We start from the raw sequence: 22,454 nt of genomic DNA, 5'->3' as shown, positions 1-22,454 counted from the left end.
AATGCTGCAAAAAAATAGAACATTGGAGCACCAATTCCTACATTCCAAAGATCCTTCTTGATCTTACTAATTTTGTCCCAGAATAACATATTCTTCAGGCAACAAGGACTTTTTCATGTATAATCCGGCCTTAGACTTATATGCAAACTTCTTCTCTGCACCACCAGCTCGCATCATTCCTTCCAGTTGTATCCCTACCCTTTTTTTTCGATAATACAGTTGTATCTCTATCGGAGTTTGCATTTTCAAGTTTCAAAATAATTGGCGTGTCTTTATGGGCTGCCAGCCAACCGTATTAGACTGGGTTTCAGTGGACAGTATGTAGTGTGCAAACATTACACATTGATTCTCAAGGTCTGCCGTGTTATTAATAAGGAACTCGATCTTGTGAAAGTAGAGAATATAGGCTTGTTAGTATTGCTATCTACATAATCAAGTTGAATCTCTTTTAACATATATAATATCCTTGTATTATCCTTTAATGATGATATCCTTTCGAAGAAAATTAGGAATGATTCTTACAAATATATGTGTCAATTTTTGCTCTTCCTAGTGGAAGTTGTAGGTTGCACTGTTGCACTGACTTGTTTTGTAACTAGACAGTTATTAGGTAGAACCTTTTCTATCTGCCAAGAATATAAACACACATCATAATCAGTCCAGGAACTCATTCAAACAGTAGATACTTAGAATTGTCTGTTAAGAAGTTGTAACTCCATTTTCCCTGGGTGCATTGACTAATGGTTTCATCAATTGTAATTCACAAAGGGTTAACTAGTATTACCCCCCCCCCCCTAGATGAGCCAATTAGGATTCCCCCCCCCCCCTACCAGATGGCCTATTAGGGTCTTCCCCCTAAACACACGGTCAACTTGGATTGACCGTTAAATTTCAAGTCAAACAACTGGAAATGACACAAATGCCCTCATTATTTTCAAAAAAAATGTTCAATTTTAATTAGGTGAGGGCAATTGTGTCATTTTCAACCATTTGACTTAAAAGTTAATAGTCAAACTAAGTTGACCGTGTGTTGGGGGGGAGACCCTAATTGGCCATCTGGGGGGGGGGAGTGGATCCTAATTGGCTCATCTAGTGGGGGGGTAATACTAGTTAACCCATTCACAAATTATTCCATTGGGCTATCTTCATGGATGGTTAGAAAAGAAAATATATGTAAGTTATCAATTTCTGCGGTTTCAAGATGAGCAATTCGACCTATTTAAAATGGGTCCTGTATTGGGCGCCACTGAAATTAGATTGGGCAGCCTCTAGCCCAAGCCCAAACGACAAAGCCCAACCAAATTCCCAGTACACCCCCCCACCAAATCGCAAAACCGGAAAAACCTCCTGAAACCGGTCATCTTTATCGCACAAACCCTTCAAACCCTAAAAAAAACCAAAAAAAAAACCCAATCTTATTGAAGCAATCCAACGGGCTGTCAAACAACTATTGATTTGGAAACATGACACTATTGTTTCAGAAGCTTCAGCAGAAATTATGCACCTTTTTTTGGTTTTTCTCCTTTTGATTATCCAATTTGATCAGTATATGCATGGGTGCTCAAATCTGGTTTGCGTTTTTGCTCATTCACTTTGGTGATTCTTGCTTAATCTTGTTTCGAGAGCTGATTGGTTTGTGACTAGAATTTTGGTCTTTGAATTTTGGTTTGTAAAGAAATCAAATTATACGATTTGTATTTTTCGTGCGATCATCGGATTATGTGGGTTTGGATTATTGTTGTTCACTTAAATGCTTGTCATGGTAATTTCACTGAAATGCTTGTCCTTGCTCTTCTGAAAAACATGATTTGTTAAGCTCTGTGATATTCTTTTAGAAGTGAGTGGTGGTTTGAAGAGTGGGGAATGCGCTATTAGAGAGAGAAAAAATTATGGGAAGAGGAATAAGATTAATAGTGCTATATATGAAATGGCGGGAATAAGATGATATTAGTTTGCTTGATTCTGTTAGTATTGAACATAAACTTAGATTTAATGTTGCTTACCTTTATTTGCATTGGTTGAAGCTTGTATATGTGTGTTTGTTGGTTGTTTCAATCATTATTACCACCACCCAACTGCATGTCATTACAATGACATCTCTCGACTTGCTAATGAATCACGTTGTAAGCTTCGTTATTGTTGTTATTTTTTTTTTACTATTAATTTGATAATTAGAATTGTGTTTTGTGTGTTGTTGTTGCAGTTTCGGTTAATGAAATAGAGGCGTTATATGAGTTGTTTAAGGAGTTGAGTAGCTCAATTATTGACGATGGTTTAATTCATAAGGTAATTCTCTATTTATTTTTTGTAATGGCTACATGTTCGATTACCTTTAGGGATAGCTGATCGGCAAGGGGGGCACACCCACCAAACATTTGAAAAAACCCTTATGTTATACTACAGCCCCTGGCCTTCGGGCAATAATAACTAGTAATAAGACCGACCTGTTTATTAGTTTACATACGCTCAGCTTATTTTGACCATTCTCCAAGCTCCAAACAGCTTCTAATGACAAGTGTGTATCATACTTAGTGAACCAATTCCAATTCTGAGGTGCATGACCATAGCAAGGAGTTGATTTTCGCATGTAATGTAGGAAATTTGGAATTCATTCATTGCTTGCTTGCTGCTCATTATGGTCCATTGCTTGTTGGTCATTATAGTAATTAAATTACCTTTTCTGTGGCTATCTGCGTGTTTCTCAATCGGGTTGTGCATATCATAATGATTATATGGTTTCTTTGTTTATCTATTTCCTAGGAAAAGCTTCAACTGGCATTATTCAAGACTCCTTACGGCGAAAATCTTTTCCTTGACAGAGTAAGCTCGTTTAAACTAAAAATTACCTTCTTTTGTCACTCTTGAATATTTAGGTCATGCATATTGTATGACTAGGATTGGTAGTAGTCTTCCAATTTATGAGTTCTATTGACTTGGACAAACCCTCATTGATTTTTTTGTTATTCCGTGAGCATATTATCATTTAGTTTGGATATGCTTAAATCTGAATTTCTTGAAAATTTGATGGCGAGAAGGTTTATTTATGTGCTTTTGCTTATTTATTTGTAAAACAACAAATTGACGCAAATGTAAGCTACTAAGCTAGTAATGAAGATATGGCATATTGCAGTGCCATACACAGCCTTAGTTTAGATGTGTCTTACTAGTTGAAGGCCTCATTAGTGCTAAGTGGGAATGAGACGGTCAGAGCTAGACTCATTATTATTCATAAGAATAACCCAAATACAGAATGTATGTTTCTAGGTAAGGATTCACGGTTTTTAAATGCAAAGTTTTTGGTTTGTTCGATTAATTATAAGAAGTAAATAAACATGGTTTGTTATCAATTATCTAATGCCAGTAAATTCTTATCTATGAAATAGGAATGTTTTCTCTAACTTTCTTATGCTACTATATTATATTGATGAAAAGAATTCAATGTCGAGTCTTGCCGGACTTGTCTTACAATAGAGTTGTATGGAAGCGCCGATGTTATAAACATGTAGGCATATCTCCTAGTCCTTGGCTTCAATTTATTAACTAGAATAAAATCTTAATTTTTTTGTTGACACTATATGTTTTTATTTACATTTCCAAGCTATTGTTCAACCTAATATCCAAAAATAGCTAAAAAGTAAAAACTTTATGTAATCATATCTCTGAAATTTAGGTAACGTGTTATATTCTATATCATCCTTTCATTTTTTTTTCAATGAATATTTGTCCCAAAATTTCAAATGTCAGTAAAGAATCAGTTGTTCCAACTTTGGGGTACTCAAAACAATTTGTTGTTTACAACTAAAATACTTTAAATAAGAGACCAGTTATTACAGAACTAAGCATCAGTACGGCTTACATAAAAGAATTCGCGTGGGACCACAAAACTTAACAAAATATATTCCAATAGGGCAACAAACGGAAAATAAATGAATATTTATGGCTCACCTTCGAACAATGGATACTCCACACAATTTCTTGCAAAAGTCAACTCCTGTATAAACTGATCCTGGAGATAAAATAACATGGATTGGAATGATGCCATGAGAGTTAAAAGTAACTTATTAGGCACAATATGCAAAGAAAACAAATTTAGGACTTGTGAGAGAGTCAAATGAGGTGGATGGACTAGAAGAGTGTCTATTGCCATATTAAAGTTAGTGGGCTACAAGTCTACAACCATTACAAATCTACAAACTTCACTTGCCAGAACAATTTTTCTGCAAGGGTGCGTTTGATGCTTGACTCCCTGAAAATCGGGAGAAACACAAGGCAAATATAGAAGTACACGAGAGTGACAGAACACCATGAGAGATCAAAATTAGGTTAAGCACGAAGTGCTTTCCAATACTGATCCATCTCGCATTTCTTTGTCCCTTCCCTAAATAGTCTTCCAAGGCCATTAAATTTGGTTTGATTGAGTTAAGGGAAAGTATTCACTGAGGCCTTCTTTTCCCCGATGAAATGTTTTCTGGGTGCGATATTTTACTACCGGAGTTGGAGGGCATGTAATCAGTGATTAAGGTCAGGCCTTGGGTGGTTGTTTGCAATCTCCTAGGTATAAATTCCACTCTCTTAATGTGGAGAGGAGTTAGGGGTTTACCTTCCATGCTGCATTATCATGAATTAGAAGGAAAATTAATAACTATAACAAAAGATAATGTTCTCAAGCTTGACCACAAGATAACAGCATGACAAAGCAATGCTAATTATTTTCCTCGACAAACCTGTAAGAGTCGTTACTTGCTTTTCTGTAAATGGTAAATGACCAAGACCATGCTCCACAACCTGACATGTAATTTATATGTTAACATTAGGAAACTGGTGATTTTGTACGTAAAAGAAGGAAGAGAGGATTTGCATAAATTACGAATAAGACGATCTGAATAGAAGACAAAATCGTGCTTTGTTATTTCTCGGTCTCTTATTAGAGTGTGCATCCATCTTATCTGCCACAACAGTCTTCAGTATGAGCACAAGTGCATAGGAATAACAAATCACAAATGGGGAATGACTGACATGCTCCATGTTTTCTTTCAAATTGAGACTTCAAAGGCCAACTTCAGTAACAAATTTTGATTATAATAGTAGATGTATATTGATTGTTTAACTCGGGATGAATTCTACCACTTGTACTTAATTAATTAATTTTCAGATTCTACGTTGATATGGTATGGTAGAGTTTTTGTTTAGTTTAGCACCATTCACTGTTATGATGATAAATGGTATCATTAATTTCCCTTTAGTTGCATTTAATCGAAAATCATTTGTTTTACCAATTTAAAGAATTTCGTGTATTTGGGATTTGGTATAATGTATGAGGCGATTATGACAGGTTTAAGTATATGAAACGTTGACCAAACAAAGGAAACTCTGCCCAAAATTCGATAGAATTTGGATAGCGTAACACCTCATTCTATTTCTTCATATATACTTGGAGTTATCATAGCAAGCTTATAAGTATATTAGTTTTACGACTGGGATTATCTCCCTTTTCTAGTGTTTTTCTTTGTACATTGTTTCTTTAAATATGGTTTATTTAAATATGGTTTACTAATACTTGTTTTATTTTTCTTTGTAGCGATGGGTCCTCGATCAAAGAATGTGAAGAATGTAGCGAAAACTACATTCAAGGGTGTGAAGAAAATGTTTGGTGGCGGTTCCTCTAGTGGTGACGCAGTTGGAGGAAAGAGACAAAGGGCAGAGGGATTAACGGCATCAGTGCGTAGAGGGGACTATTTGGAAAAGGAGGTTCTTGAGGTTGATTCATCGAGTGAAGATAGTGTAGATAGTGATAACAATGTAAGTAATATAGGTTTAGATGTAAATATGAACAAAGGAAAGATTATAGTGGAAGATGAGAGTGAGGAGGATGATGTGGAAGAATATGTGGTAGAAGACATACCACCAGTGGAAGAAGCACCTCCGGTATTGGATTTCGTAAGAAAATCCAATGATGATTTGGAGTTTCAAAGAGGTATGTATAAGAGTAGCCCGCATGAGTCAAAGTTGTTGTATGACTATGCAGTGCATGTCGCTAGCGACGTTTGGGAGAGAAGGGTAATATATTTTGTTTTTCTTGGGTACTTTGATTTTCTTTTACAAAATCTTTTGTTTCTGCTCATATATATTTAATGCATGCTCGGTTGTTTCAAGAGGATCACAGAGCGTTGAAGTGTGTTTCGCACTTAGCGAAGTTATCCCAATGGGATTTCAATAATGAATGTGAAAGGTCTCCGAGATTTGCCATGTAGTTGAGAAAAACTGGGTTGTTTGATCTCGTGGAAGGTTATCACGAGCATATTGATCCACCATTGATCTGCGTTTGTGGAGAGATGGCATCCGGAGACCAACACCTTCCATATGCCAATTGGGGAGATGACTGTGACTTTGGACGATGTTGTCCAAATCTGTGGAGTCACAGTTAGAGGAAGAGTGGTGCAAGGGGACAGTGAGCTGAACTTACAACAATCGATACATCTCCTACATATTGGTCTGGGGATCCCTATTGATTTGATTAGGGCGGAGATGGAATCTAGCAGGTTCACTTCAAAAGTAAGGCTAGAATTCATCCGGAAGCATTTTGCGAACAAGGTTCATGATAGCCCTATATGTGACGCTGCTGGGAAGGTGGTGGAGAAGGCCTCGAGTTTCCAGGAAGTTCAACAGGCTGTTAGAGCATTTATCCTGGTTTTCTTTGGATGTGCCATTTTCACTGACAAGTCTGGGACTGGAGTGCCTATATGTTATCTGAGGCCGTTGTTGAAATTCAGTGAGATAGAAGAGTATGCATGGGGTGCAGCAATTTTGGCGTTTTTTGTATAGAGGTCTTGGGGCTGCCACATGTGCGAAGGTGAAATGGGTTACAGGCTATATGACTCTTCTACAGGTAAAACTTGAGTATTTTAGAGTTTATTTTTTTTAATGTTAATTTTATTACTCTATCAATATGTTAACTATTTGTGTATATCTAGGCGTGGATCTATGAGTATTTTCCGGTATTCATAATAGTCTCAAACTTCAACTATACCTCGTCTCAGCCGCGTGCTCATAGACACATCCCAGTCGCTCCACACTATTACGATACAATGTATGCATTATAGTTTTATCGAGCAATAATTGATGATTTGAATGAATTCAATGTAAGTATTAAGTTCAATGTATGTAAGTATTGAAGTTTAAGTTTAAGTACTTAAGTTTGTTTATATATTTTTTTAGTAATTGATCATTGGAGTTGTTAATGACACATTTGATTTTGTTTCAGGTTGTTTGGCATCCCTACAAAAATGTCAGAGATACAAACCCGATCGATAACATTGCATTTTTTGAGGGATTGCTATGTTTTTTCAACATCGTCGAGCTTTACTTATTTGCCGCAAGGGTGGTGCGTCAGTTGGGTCACGTGCAGCTTGTACCTAAAGATCCTCCAATACCAAATTGGAGAACAAGAACTGTGGCTGGACGCGGGTATGAGGTGAACTGGACCAATATTGGGCCACTTTACTGGGAGTCGTTGCAGAATCACATGATCCAACCCTGCAACTATCTCGTCTTATCCATGGGAGTGTCATCAAAACTACATGACTTGGTATGCGAAGAATTCTCATGTAGTTTTGGTGAACCCTGAGCTTCTTCCTATTCATCCCTCCCTGGAGACATTGCCTAACTGTTCACCGATTGTAAGTATTGTGATTTTTAATTGAGTTTCTCTAACTGTGATTTTTTACATTCGATTGGTAACTTAACTTGATTTCCCTTTTTTCGACAGAACGACGTCATCGATGAAACCAGTCATTTGCTAGAGAGAGGTCTGCAATTGGCTAGGAATGATATGCCAGAGGAAGCAAGGTCCTCCTTCGAATGGGCATACAACTTGACTAGGTGCAAGTACATTGGTGGGCGTTATAGTTCATGATTTGTTTCAGTTTAAGGTTTGTAACTTTGTAATTTGTTTGATGGATGGATTATTTGAAACTTTGTTTCAGTTTTAGTTTGATGGATGTAATTTTTTTTAATTTAGGGTTTGTAACTTTGTTAACTTCGAATGGATAGATATGATGTTTGAATGAATGTTTGATATTTGAATGGAATTTGATGAATATGAATAGATGAATTTGATGAATGGGTGCTTGATGTTTGATGTTTGAATGGAATTAAGTGGAATTTGATGAATATGAAAGTGTTGTAAAAACGAAATGAACTTTCAAAAAAAAAAATCCAAACAACCCAGTCGCATCGTTTGGCATAAAGGCCAAACGACCTCTTCAGATCGTTTTCCCTTTATACCAAACGACTTCGGCAGATCGTTCTCCTTTAATCCCAAACGACCCAGCCATATCGTTTGGGATTAAAGGCAAACGACATGGCCAAGTCGTTTGGCCTTTAAACCAAACGATGTGGTCATGTCGTTTGGTATAAAGGCTAAACGACTTTGCCAGATCGTTTGGTTTTTATACCAAACGACATGGCCACATCGTTTGGTATAAAGGCCAAACGACTTGGCCATGTCGTTTGCCTTTAATCCCAAACGATGTGGCTGGGTCGTTAGGTATAAAAGCCAAACGACTTGACCGTGTAGTTTCGGTCATTATTGACAACATACGAACATTATTTCAAATCACTCGATTGCCGTCCGAATCAACTAGTCGATTTTTCGATTGCCATCCGAATCAACTTAGTTGATCACTCAATTTCCAAATCACTCGATTGCCGTCCGAATTAACTTAGTCGATCACTCGATTTCCAAATCACTCGATTGCCGTTTGAATCAAATTAGTCGATCACTCGATTTCGAAATCAAATAAAATAAAAGCCCTAACATTATTTCCAAATAACATAAAAATCAAATCAAATTACACTTGTTCCAAATTACATCAAAATATCAAATTACATCAAAATATTACTTAGTCGATCGCTCGATTTCCAAATCACTCGATTGCCATCCGAATCAACTTAGTCAATCACTCGATTTCCAAATCAAATCAAATAAAAGCCCTAACATAACAAATAACATAAAAATCAAATCAAATTATAAGTGTTCCAAATTACATCAAAATATCATATCGACAACATACAAACAACTTAGTCGATAACATGTACTGTTGGGTCTTCAACGGGCTCGTTTTCCCATATTAAATTGGAAATGTTCAATGTCATAAATTGCAATTGCCTTACTGTCAAGGCTAAATTCCAACTTTCAGCAATATCATATCGAGCTCTAAGCCATTGGCGCATTACTGGAGGAACCGGACAATCTTCAACAAGTTCAACATTGACAAAATGATTTCCACCAACATGTGCGCTACCTAACACTTGGGTCACTTTCTCAGGATTTGCTTGGGTTCTCAGCGGCATGAGAAGGAAGCACTGACGAGCTCCTAAATGCAGAAGGACAACATTAAATCTTGAAGTAAATAAGTATCCAGCAAAGGGCATGCTCATCCACTTATTTAAGGGTGTGTAACCTTCTTTATGTAGGATTTCCTTCATCGAATAAAAAACCTCACTTTGATTGTACAAAGTACAATAAAGGGGGAGGTTGTCAGTAAGCTCTTCATACAACTCCCTTCTCATCTGTGGCCATTCTTCTTGACTTCTTTCTAATGCAATGCAGAAAGCTCTATAGCCGCAGTTGCGATCGCCAACAAGGTTATAGACTCTAACAATGTATTTATGCATTTCTTCAGGAATATCAAACCCGTAATCCTTAGGACCCCTTGTCTTTCCAAAGTCTAACCCATCTCTCACATTTCGTGGTGTGGCTGTTTTTGGAGAAGACTTATTTCTTGGTGTGGTTGTTTTTGGTATTTTTGGAGAAGGTTTATTTCTTAGTGTGGTTGTTTTTTGTGTTTTTGGAGAAGGCTTATTTGTTGGTGTGGTATGGATGTTTTGGGTTGGTATTTTTGGAGAAGACTTCTTTCTTGGTGTGGTGTGGGTGTTTTGGGTGGGCGTAGTGTGTGGTTGTGACGAGACCTACTCCTCATGGTCACGTTGAGAATGTTCAAAATGAGATGGATCTCGCTTTGAAGAGTTATCATCTCCAGTTGGAAGCTTTCTGCTGCAGCTACCTTTCGGCCGACCTTTGGTTTTTGCTTCCTCACGAGGCAGTACTAGCCATGTACTTTCTGGTACGGCAATCTCCATAAGCTTTATAATCATAACCCTCTGCTCTTCTTCAGAAACCATTGCAAACCTATTCATGAACAAGTCCATCGAAGGTGTAACATCGGGACCAACACCCACTGACACATTGGGAGAAGCAGACAATGTTTTCCAAAAAGGGTCGATAGCAGTCAAAGGGATGGACCGCTCTTGCTCTTTAAACTCAATTAATTTATGAGCACATGGCAGTCCATGGCTCGTGCGCAAATAGTACCAACACCGTATCTCTCCATCTTTAACACGCTTTACACGGGTATCTATTTCTTCAAATAGCAAGTCCAAACACTTGCGTGAGACAAGGCCTCTGAGTTCACGAAACAAAGGAATCCGGTGGTGGTGTTAAGTTACAATCATACTTCTCTCGAAGGTAGCTCTAATCTCGGACATCTGGATCTCTAGAATCAGGTGGATTAAGCTAAATATACTCAAAAAATCATGACAGTTTGCATTTCCTAGTACACGCTTCACCTGAGCATGAGACCCTTCAACTCTATTGGTCGTTGTACTCCCAAAGTGAATGTGTTGGTCAGTCCAACAACATACGAATCGATCCCTGTGAGGAAACCAAGTCTCTCGCAAATAACTAACAAAATTGGAGTACTCAACCCTATAATATTTTTCCAAAGCATCCCATCTACGCTGGAAAATAACATCTGTCTTCGATTTGACTACAGTGTTCCACGAGAACTAGACCTTCTCTATAAGTTCTGTAGTTGGAAAAATATCGTAACATTTTGAAAGGACGCACGTAGCGATATGCCATCTACATAGATGCTTGTGTGCGTTAGGGAAAATTTTGTCAATGGCACTCATCAGGGCCAAGTCCTTGTCAGACACGATCACAGATGGGCTTATGTCACCAAGCAAGCCACTAAAATGATGCAGGGCCCACTCATAGTCGACTGTTGTTTCAGACTAAAGCAGCACCTGACACACGATGAAAGACTTTCACGTTGAAGTCACCCCAACAAACTGTACAAAAGGCCACCGATACTTGTTAGTTTTGTAGGTAGCGCCTAACATGAAAACTGTTGGAAAAGTTCGAGCCAACTTAACACCTTCTGGATGGGCCCATAACAACCCCGTTATCTCCTCGGTATTCTCATCCTGTCTCAACTCCTCAAAATAATGTTCTTTTGCTAACAACTTACGCAATCTCTACAATTGTGTGAGACCGTTCATATCTAATTTCTTCACCTTCTGCCTTGCAGTGTAAACTTGGGATATACTAGATATGTTTTCATGATACCTATTCTTGATGGAATCCAAAATTTGTTTAGGCTTTATTCCACACTTACTCATCTCTGACAAGTACTCGAACTCTGGAACGGTCAGACGAGTAGCAAATGCATGTCATTCAAGGGTCTTCACCAATACATGGTTGTGAATACCATTTCTAACTTCTATTTTCCAACTATCGACAATGCCGCGTTGGAAAACACCTTTTAACTTAAATGGACATCCCGATTTTTTGGTTCCCGACCTTCTCTTATTAGCCCTCTCTTCGCCTTCCTTCTTGTGTGACCGATACACACCCGAGCACTCGCAAGCCAAATTCAATCTTGCCACTCGGTTTCTCTTGGCACACTCCGACTTTTCAATGACCACAACAACATTAACTTGTCTTCCTCTAGCGGTTGCCCAACTGATTGCCTTGCTACGTGTATGAAATACCTAAACACATAAAAAAACAACAACTATTATTAATACACTAATAAAATTATATTTAGAAAATTTTTAAAAAAAATGAAATCAATGCCTACTCAATCATACCTCTTCCGTAGTAAAAATTTATGTTGTATCACTTAAAATCGGTTGACAATCCACATCATTCGAGTTTGCAGAGGATCGGTTCCCGGATAGCGGCAAAGAATTCTACATATAGAAGAATAAAACAAGAGTCTCAAACAATTTGCATTTAGTTTCAAAGTCACAACAAAAAAAATGAACTTTTAACTAAATTTAGTCCAAACGGCCCAGCCATGTAGTTTCATAGAGGGTCCAAACGACCCGGCCATGTAGTTCTATAGTGTCCCCAAACGACCCGGCCATGTAGTTCTATAGTGTTATCAAACGACCCGGCCATGTAGTTCTATAGTGTCATCAAATGACCCAGTCATGTCGTTCTAGTGTTCTCAAACTACACCGCCATGTCGTTCTATAGTGTTCCCAAACAACCCAGCCATGTCATTTGGGCTCGGGTTTTGCATTCATTCAAGTGTTTTGCATCCATTCATTCATTCAATTAATCAAGTGTTTTGTATTCATTTTAATCAAGTGTTACCTCATTATTTAGATTTGCACTTTGTCGTCGACGATTTCTCGGCATCTCATTTGCTCGACTTATCGCATCTTCAAATTCTTCACCTTGACCTTCAATATTTTGTTCCACTTCTTCACTTTCAACATATCTTCTATTTTCTCCTTCTCTAATTTGTTGTTGTACCTCAAACATTACATCAAATGCTTCTTCTTCATCTTCATGTTCCATTTAGAGAAACTTAAGTATTCTAATATGTAGAGAAACTTAAGTATGTAGAGAAACTTGAATATTCTATGTAAGGAGTAAGAATTTTGATAAAAAAATGAACAAGGAGGAGTAATGAGTATTCTATATATATTTGAAATTTTGATATATTTCGAATGATTGAGTGAAATATGTTTGTAAACCCTAAACTCTAACCCCAAACTAGTTTATTATTCACAATTGAATAAAAAAATATGGAAAATAACAAGTTTAGATAAAAAAACAAATTATTATTTTAGATTTGGATAATTGAGTGAAATATGTTTGAAATTAAAAAAAAAATTATGTCGGTACGAAATTGGTAAACCCTAAACCCAAACCCCAAACCCCCAAACTAGTTTATGATTCAAAATTTGAAAAAGAAAATAATAAATAATAAGTTTATAAATAAAACAAATTATTATTTTGAATAATATAATTAAGTAAAATATATTGGTACGAAATTTGTAAACAACCCTAAACCCTAAACTTCAAACCCCCAACCTAGTTTATGATTCACAATTTTAAAAATAAAATAAAAAATAACAAGTTTAGATATAAAACAAATTATTATTTCAAATAATTAAGTGAAATATATTGGTACGAAATTTCTGAACCCTGAACCCTGAACTCCAAACCCTAAACTAGTTTATGATTCACAATTGAAAAAAATAATAATAGCAAGTTTAGATATAAAACAAATTATTATTTTAGATTTTAGCATGTTTGATTACATGTTTTAACTTGGTTATAAAGATACTATGTCATAACAGATAAAGAGTGCAGAGTGCATGTAGTTGTGTTAGTGTAATTATGTTGTTTCTAACCCAATTTTTTAAATCGGATTTCAATTTTCCTAATTCAATTGGAATGTGTTGATAATTAATCATTACTAATTCAATTTTGTACATAATTGTTTAAATAAATTATTATACACTTATGATCGATTAATTATTTGTATTATAAGAAAAGTGTTAGTGTTTATGTATAAGAAAAGTGTAATTGGTGTTTATGTCCAAACGACTTCACCATATCGCCCCATATAAGTCCTAAACGACCCACTTGCATGTGATATCAAATGATTAGCCAAATCTAAAATGCACACACAAACGATATGGCCACGTCGTTTGAGTGCGTTTGAGTATGCACTCAAACTACATGACCATATCGTTTGAGTGTATACTCAAACTACATGGCCATATCATTTGAGTGTATACTCAAACGACTTGGTCATGTAGTTTATACACTCAAACTACGTGACCATATCGTTTGATTGTATACTCAAACTGCATGACCAAGTCGTTTAAGTGTATACTCAAACTACATGGACAAATTGTTTTGAGTGTTACTCACACTAACACTCAAACGACGTGGACACGTAGTTTGAGTGTTAGTATGAGTAACACTCAAACGACTTGTCCATATCGTTTGAGTATACACTCAAATGACTTGGTCATGTAGTTTGAGTGTAACTCAAACTCAAACTAACACTCAAACGATGTGGTCACGTAATTTGAGTGTACACTAAAACGATATGGTCATGTCGTTTGAGTGTAAACAACCCATTCGTTTTGGCGATACCGGTTGAATTGGTTGCTGGGCTTGGACTTTGATGGCAAACTTGTAATATAGCAAACATGTAAAAAAAAAAAAAAAATTAGGGTTCCCCAATCCAATTTGATGAGTGCCCGATAGAATCACCTTTAAAATTTACCAACGCTGTCGGTTGTCCTAATAATCGATAACTCTATATAGAGGGTACTTTGCAGAATCATATTTTGGAGTTTTAGTGTATTTTTTTAAGCTTGAAGATCAAGTCATATCAAGCTGGCCCTTGGCAATAAACTACGGTTCTAAAGTGCCACGTGTGAGGATCATAAGTTATTGTAATGCTTACCGGACTATCAGAATAAACCACCAACTGTCATGAAAATGTCTCCTTGATCTTCGATCTTCCCATTTCCCACATTTTTTCCTTCCCCCAATTTTCCAATCAATTGCAGCAAAACTTTAGCTCTTTTTGGCAAAATTCTTTATAAATTGATTACAAACTCAGCACTATTGCAAAAATCTCTACAATTTGATAGTCTTCTTTTCAATAACACTTGACGTTTGATGAATCTTTTGTTTAAGTTTTGATCTTGTACTGAAAAATGGTGTGTATATTTGGGTTTCTACAGATTTTAATATCTGTATAATATGAATTTTTAATTGGATATAAAGGGGTCTCATTTTTGTGGAAAAGATTTGAGCTATACATTGTTGTTGGTGTTTGAGTTTGAGTTTGAGATGGGAGTGGATTATTATAATATTTTGAAGGTGAATAGGAATGCAAATGATGATGATCTTAAGAAAGCTTATAGGAGATTGGCAATGAAATGGCATCCAGATAAGAATCCTAACAGTAAGAAAGAAGCTGAGGCCAAATTCAAACAGATCTCCGAAGCATACGATGTAAGCTTGCTTTAATTTTTATTGTGTTTTATGTTAATATTAATATCTGCATATATATGTTTGATGTAGTTTTCTTTAATGAAGTTAGATGAATTGATTTGTCGAATGTTAATTGTTTAGGTATTAAGTGATCCGCAGAAAAGGGCTATTTACGATCAGTATGGGGAAGAAGGATTGAAGGGTGCTCCTCCACCAGGTTCACCTAGTGGTAGCGGATTTCCTTTTGGTTCAAGTGCCTCTAACGATTTTAGGTTCAATCCTCGCAATGCAGAGGATATTTTTGCTGAATTTTTTGGAAGTAGTCCGTTTGGATTTGGGTCTACAGGACCTGGAAGATCGATGAGGTTCCAATCGGATAATGGAGGAATGTTTGGAGGGTTTGGTGGTGGAGGTAGTGAAAATGTTTTTAGATCTTATAATGAAGGAATGGGCGCAGGCATGCCGCGTAAACCCTTACCAGTGGAGACTAAGCTGCCTTGCACTCTTGAGGAGCTGTACAGTGGATCGACGAGGAAAATGAAGATCTCTAGAAATGCCGTTAATTCTAATGGGTACATTACATTCCTGACTTCTCATTGTACATCATGGTTGTCTTCATTGAGCTTGATTTATGAGGGTGTTTGTATCTGTTAACATATCCTCTTTCACATAGTAATAGGTCCTACGGTCCAAGATAGTTGTTGGCATTTCATTTCATTTTCCTTTAAATTCTCTGATTTATTGTCCTTTGCTAAAACAGAATTATAGTTGATGATCAATAGTTTATAAGCACCCTGCGATGCATGTTTTGTCTGCTTATCTGTTGTTGAGTTGTGGACTGAGGCTAGGTGGCTAGCCAGTCAGAATTAGTATAGAAGTTATGGATCAATGGACGGGCGTTCTTTGGATAGTAGGCATCATATTTATACAATTTACTACTTATTAAAAGGTCAACTTGGTGTTGTGCATGCTGGTCTGCTAGTTATTTGACCTTGTTAGCCTTGTGTATATCGGTTTACTAGTAGACAGTCCACATAAAGACAAATACACTGTTTTTACTATATATTCTTCCGTTAAAAGAGTTTAAACCAAACAATTGCAGACGTCTAGTGCCTGAAACGGAGATATTAACTATTGACGTGAAACCCGGCTGGAAAAGGGGGACAAAGATAACATTCCCAGATAAGGGGAATGAGCAACCAAATCAGCTTCCTGCTGATCTAGTGTTTGTGATCGATGAGAAACCCCATGATGTCTACAAGAGGGATGGAAATGATCTTATCGTCACGCAGAAGGTCTCACTTGCAGAAGCTCTAGCTGGGCCCACTGTGAATCTCACAACACTTGACAGGCGCAACCTAACATTCCCAGTGTCAGAAGTTGTGAGCCCTGGTTATGAAGTCGTAATTGCCAAGGAGGGGATGCCAATTGTGAAGGAGCCAGGAAAGAGAGGCAACCTCAGGGTAAAATTTGAAGTCAAGTTTCCAGCTAGATTGACTTCCGAGCAACGGGTAGGTCTCAAGCGCATCTTGGGAGGTTGAGGATGATTACAAGGGTTTTGTTCTTGATCGTTTTTGGTTTTATTATTTCAGTTAACCTGGAAAGTCTACTGTATCTTCTAGGTTTAGGTTTTTTTTCTGTAATTGGCTGTTTCATATATGTTTCTTTTTTTTATTATCTTCAATTTGTTGTAATTTTAATGTCAGATGTATTTCTTGGTTTGTTTAGTTGATGTATCAAAATTGATGGAACTCGTTGTCAACTTTTGTAATCTGATCTTATCTTTGCTTTTCGGAGAATATATATAATATGGCATGATCAGGGAATTGTTTTCATACATAGTTACATACATGAAAAGGTGCAGTTACCTCATGTTTCCTCTACCTTCAATATAAGTTAATAGTTTGAAATTTGGCTTGTGGTAGTTACTGCTTTATCAGTTTGTCATAATTTCAGAATGATTAGGCTCTATGGATTATCAATGAAAAGTTCAGGTCTTATCTGCTGTTCTCTTTAAAAAAAATACTAAGCCTGTCAGGGCACTTGATCAGAGTTTTTTCGCTTACAGTATTATGTATTTCAGTTTACTGTCATCAGCATGTTTTTCAAGTCTTGTTGGCATAGCATGGAATTATGGTACATGAGATTGATGAGATGCAGGTTGAACTACTGTTGAAGTAGTATCAGCCATTCATATAAACATTAATAGCCTACACAAACAGGACAGGAGGTGGTACCGCACTACTACCCCGCACTGCTATCACTGATACGTACCCAATGATGAATTACTCCCTAAATTGGAAGAGTGAAAATATTATATCTTGTACAGTTAGTGTGGCTTCAAGATGAGAGTTTTACAATTGAACCATAATGGTCTCTGCGACCGCACCCCTCACATTGCAGCCACAGAAATTACAGTTTCTAGTTTGCTACACACCACATCATAGTTCATACGCACCTACATACGCACCTATGAATCTATGATCCATCATTGCGCATCAAACAGCAAAAAATATTTTCATTACTTTGCTATCTGAAGGAGAAGTTTCTTCCATCTCTGGAAAGAAGTGGAAGTCCGAATTAACAATTTCATGCTAAATTGTACTTCAGTTTATAGGATGTCTCCCTTCGTATTCCTCTTTTCTTGGAAAATGATACTTCCAAATTATTTGAAACGCCATCCCATTAGATGGAAGGATATATTGCATAATCTCCATAAAGAAAATATGAAGTGTAGGAAAGAGTGAATCTTGAGGTTTAGATACATTACCTCACCAAACCACTAAACTCATAAATATTGATTTCCTACATTTATATCTATATCTTCATATTAAAGCTCCTACAAGGGGTATTTTTCTAGCTCTCTTAAAATTCCACGTCATCAATTCCTATTAAAACGAGAATTCCTCCTATTGAAAAGAGAAATTTTAGCACTTCTAATTAAAACGGGATTCTTTCTCTTATTATAATGGAAATTCCTCCCCTATAGAAAAAGAAAAATCTAACACTTCTAATTAAAACGGGAATCATTCTCCTATTAGAAACGGGAATCACTTTTAAATTAAAACAGAATCTCTCTCCCTATTAAAAAACGGGTTTTTGAAACTTAATTAAACCAATTTATTAGGAAATTAAAACGGGTTAACGACAAAAATAGGAATCATGATTTGTTAGAAAATGTATATATGTATAGTAATTTTAGCACTTCTAATTAAAACGATAATCTTTCTCCTATTATAATGGAAATTCCTCTCTTATAGAAAAAGAAAAATCTAACACTTCAATTAAAATGGGAATCATTCTCATATAAAAAACAAAACGGGAATAACACTTTTAAATTAAAATGGGATCCCTCCCCCAATTAAAAAACGGGTTTTTAAAACTTAATTAAACAAATTTGTTAGAAAATTAAAACGGATTAGCGACAAAAACATGAATCATGATTTGTTAGAAAATTTATATATGTATAGTTATGATCATTGAGCAAATTTTTAAAAGAGCTGATACGTATGCACGGGTTTACTTTCTAGTCATAATATTAAAGCTCTTACAAGATGTATTTTTCAAGCTCTATTAAAATTCCACATCATCTCCTATTAAAACAGGAATTTCTCTCCTATTAAAACGGAAATTTCTCTCATATTTGAAAAACGGGAATCTTTTTTTATAAAGGGAATTTCTCTCCTATTATAACGAGAATTCCTCTCATATTAAAACAAATTATAGCACTTCTAATTAAAGCGGGAATCATTCTCCTATTAAAAAGGGAATTCTTCTCCTATTGAAAAGAAAAAATCTAGCATATCTAATTAAAACATGAATTATTCTCCTATTAAAACATGACTAGCTTTCTAACTCGTCCTACGAACGAGTGTCGTTATATTAAATTATTCTAAAAAATATTAATATTATGCAAAGCAATGAGATATGAATATTATATTGATAACTCATCTAAATTTCTTGCAACTTGAATAAAAACCCCACAGTTTGAGAATGCCCACATAAAGCCAAAAAGATATTGAATAGAAAGACATTCCCATTATACAAAAAGAGAGATGACAAACACCACTTTAATTGCAAAACTATATTTGTCGAGACACTCTCACTACATATAATACAATTATGTTTTGAGGCTAGTTCGACGCACTTGCATATAGTTTCAAATTTACCGTTAATTATTATTTGAGTTTAGTTCAATGCAGTTGTATCTAGCTTTTGATTTCCCGTTAATTATTCTTTGAGGTTAATTCAATGCATTTGCATCCAGTTTTCGATTTGCCATTAAATATTCTTTAGGTTATTTCAATGCAATTGCATACAATTTTTGAATTCCCGTGAATTATTCTTTGAGGTTAGTTCAATGTATTTGCATACAGTTAGTTTTTGATTTCATATTAATTATCCAAAAGTGGTGTGTAATACAAACTTTTATTGATCATTATGTAATGTCCTTGCAAACATGACATAAAAGTAATTATATATGATACATTATATAGGGTCATCAAAGATTATCAAGTTTTTGATTTCCCGTTAATTAATTATTCTTTAAGAATAGTTATACAATGCATTTAGATCCAGTTTCCGATTTTCCGTTAATTATTCTTTGAAGTTAGTTTGATGCATTTGCATCTAGTTTTTTATTTCCCAATTAATTATTCTTTGAGATTAGTTCTAGTTTCCGACTTTCTGTTAATTATTCTTTGAGTTTAGTTTCAATGCATTTGCATCCAGTTTCTGATTTTTCATTAATTATTTTATGAGGTTAGTTCAATGCAGTTGCATCCGGTTTCCGATTTCTCCAGTTAATTTTTTTTTAGGCTAGTTCAATGCAGTTGCATCTAGTTTCCCATTTCTCGTTAATTACTCTTTGAGGCCTACGATTTCTCGTTAATTATTTTTTAAGGTTAGTTAGATGCAGTTGCATTCAGTTTCCAATTTCTTGTTAACTATTCGTTGAGGTTATTTTTATACAGTTGCGTCTAGTTACCGATTTTCTGTTAACTATTTTTTAAGGTTACTTCAATGCATTTGCATCCAGTTTCCGATTTTCCGTTAATTAGTCTTTGAGTTTAGTTCAATGCATTTGCATCCAATTTTTTATTTCCATTAATTAGTCTTTGAGGATAGCTTAATGTTGTTGCATCTAGTTTCCGATTTCTCGTTAATTATTCTTTGAGGTTAGTTTCATGCATTTGCATCTGGTGTCATATTTTCCGTTAATTATTTTTTTGAGCTTAGTTCAATGTAGTTGCATCTAGCTACTTTCCGATTTCCCGATAATTATTCTCTGAGGCTAGTTCAATATTTTTGCATCCCGGTGCCGATTTCCTTTTAATTATTCTTTATATTAATTCAATACATTTGCATCCAATTTTCGATTTCCGTTAGTTCTTCTTTGAGCTCACCAATGTAGTTGCATTTAGTTTTCGATCTCCCATTAATTATTCTTTGAGATTAGATCAATGCATGCATTTGCATCCAGTTTCAAACTTCTCGTTAATTATTCTTTGAGGTTAGTTTAATGCATTTGTATCAAGTTTCTGATTTTCCATTCATTATTCTTTGAGGTTAGTTCAATTCATTTGCATTTACATCCCGTTTCCGATTTCCTATTAATTAATATTTAAGATTAGTTAAATGCATTTGCCTCCAATAGCTAATTTCCCATTAATTATTCTTTGAGGTTAGTTCGATGCATTTGCATCAAGTTTTTTATTCTTTGAGGTTAGTTCAACGCATTTGCATCCAATTTATGATTTTTCATTCATTATTCTATGGGGTTACTTCAATGTAGTTGCATCCGATTTCCGATTTCCCGTCAATTTTTTTTTTTTAAAGGTTAGTTCAATGCATTTGCCTCCAATTTCTAATTTTCCAATTAATAATTCTTTGAGGTTAGTTCGATACATTTGTATTTAGTTTTTTATTTCTCATTAATTATTCTCTGATGTTAAGTTTCTAATTTCACGTTAATCATTTTTTGAAGTTAGTTCGATGCATTTACATCTAGTTTCCAATTTCTTGTTAATTATTCTTTGAGATTACTTCCATGCAGTTGCATCCAATTTTTTATTTTATGTTAATTATTTTTTTAGGTTAGTTCAAAGCATTTGCATTCAGTTTCCGATTTCCCATTAAATATTTTTTTAGGTTAGTTCAATGCATTAGCATCTAGTTTCCGATTTTTCGTTAATTATTCTTTGAGGTTGATTCAATGCATTTGTGTCCAAATTCTAATTTACTATTAATTATTCTTTAAGGTTAGTTCTATGCAGTTTCTGATTTCCTATTAATTATTCTTTGAGGTTGGTTCAATGCATTTGCATCATGTTTTCGGTTTCTCATTAATTATTCTTTGAGGTTAGTTCATTACATTTGCATCATGTTTTCGGTTTCTAGTTAATTATTATTTGAGGTTAGTTCGATGCAGTTGCATCAATCTAGTTTTCGATTTCCCGTTAATTATTCTTTGAGGTTAGTTCATTGTAGTTTATTCAAGTTTCTGATTTTTTGCTAATTATTTTTTAGGTTAGTTTGATGTTGCATCCAGTTTCTGATTTCCCGTTAATTATAATTTGAGGTTAATTTAATGCAGTTGCATACAACTTCTGATTTCTTGTTAATTATTATTTCGGAATAGTTCAATGATGCAGTTGCAAACTGTTTTCGATTTCATGTTAATTATTTTTTAAGGGAATTAAGGCTAGTTCAATGCATTTGCATGCAATTGCATCCAGTTTCCGATTTCCCGTTTATTATTCTTTTAGGCTAGTTTAATACATTCGCATCCAGTTTCTGATTTTCCGTTAATTATTCTTTGAGATTAGTTTGATTCATTTGCATCGAGTTTCTAATTTTCTATTAATTATTATTTGTGGTTAGTTCAATGCAGTTGCATCTAGTTTTCGATTTCTCATTAATTATTCTTTGAGGTTAGTTCAATTCATTTGCATCCAGTTTTTAATTTTCAATTTCCAGTTAATTATTCATTGTGGTTAGTTAGATGCATTTGCATCCAGTTTCTGATTTTCCGCTAATTATTCTTTGAGATTAGTTCGATGCATTTGCATTCAGTTTCCGATTTTACGTTAATTATTCTTTGAGGTTTGCTATATATATATGATTCACTGTGTGGGATCATCAGAGAATTCTAACTGCATTTATTTTAAAAAAACAATTGTAATTGATTGTTGTGAATATAACTAAGAATTGACTGCATTAGATATTTTTTATTTAATGGTTAAAAGGGATAATTCTTACAATATACATAATTGAATCTTTTCTCAAAGTAGATAATAATCCATCAAATAGCAATGGTGAATTTTGAATGCTCTTGGTAAAATCTAGACCAATTGAA

General features: G+C 35.2%; 1 protein-coding gene across 1 annotated transcript; it reads left to right on the top strand.

Annotated features, from left to right (window-relative positions):
• The first annotated feature begins 14,579 nt into the window (after positions 1 to 14,579).
• Positions 14,580 to 16,946, top strand: LOC147510851 (DNAJ heat shock family protein). Its single transcript, XM_086602694.1, has 3 exons — positions 14,580 to 15,118; positions 15,239 to 15,669; positions 16,200 to 16,946. Exons 1-3 carry the CDS (start codon positions 14,954 to 14,956, stop codon positions 16,636 to 16,638), a joined length of 1,035 nt encoding a protein of 344 aa, XP_086458820.1. The 5' UTR covers positions 14,580 to 14,953; the 3' UTR covers positions 16,639 to 16,946.
• The last annotated feature ends 5,508 nt before the right edge of the window (positions 16,947 to 22,454 follow it).

The sequence above is a fragment of the Coptis chinensis genome, chromosome 3 (genome assembly GCF_015680905.1).
Source record: "Coptis chinensis isolate HL-2020 chromosome 3, ASM1568090v1, whole genome shotgun sequence".
Classification (NCBI taxonomy): domain Eukaryota; kingdom Viridiplantae; phylum Streptophyta; class Magnoliopsida; order Ranunculales; family Ranunculaceae; genus Coptis; species Coptis chinensis.
This window is presented reverse-complemented; position numbering and strand designations above follow the sequence as displayed.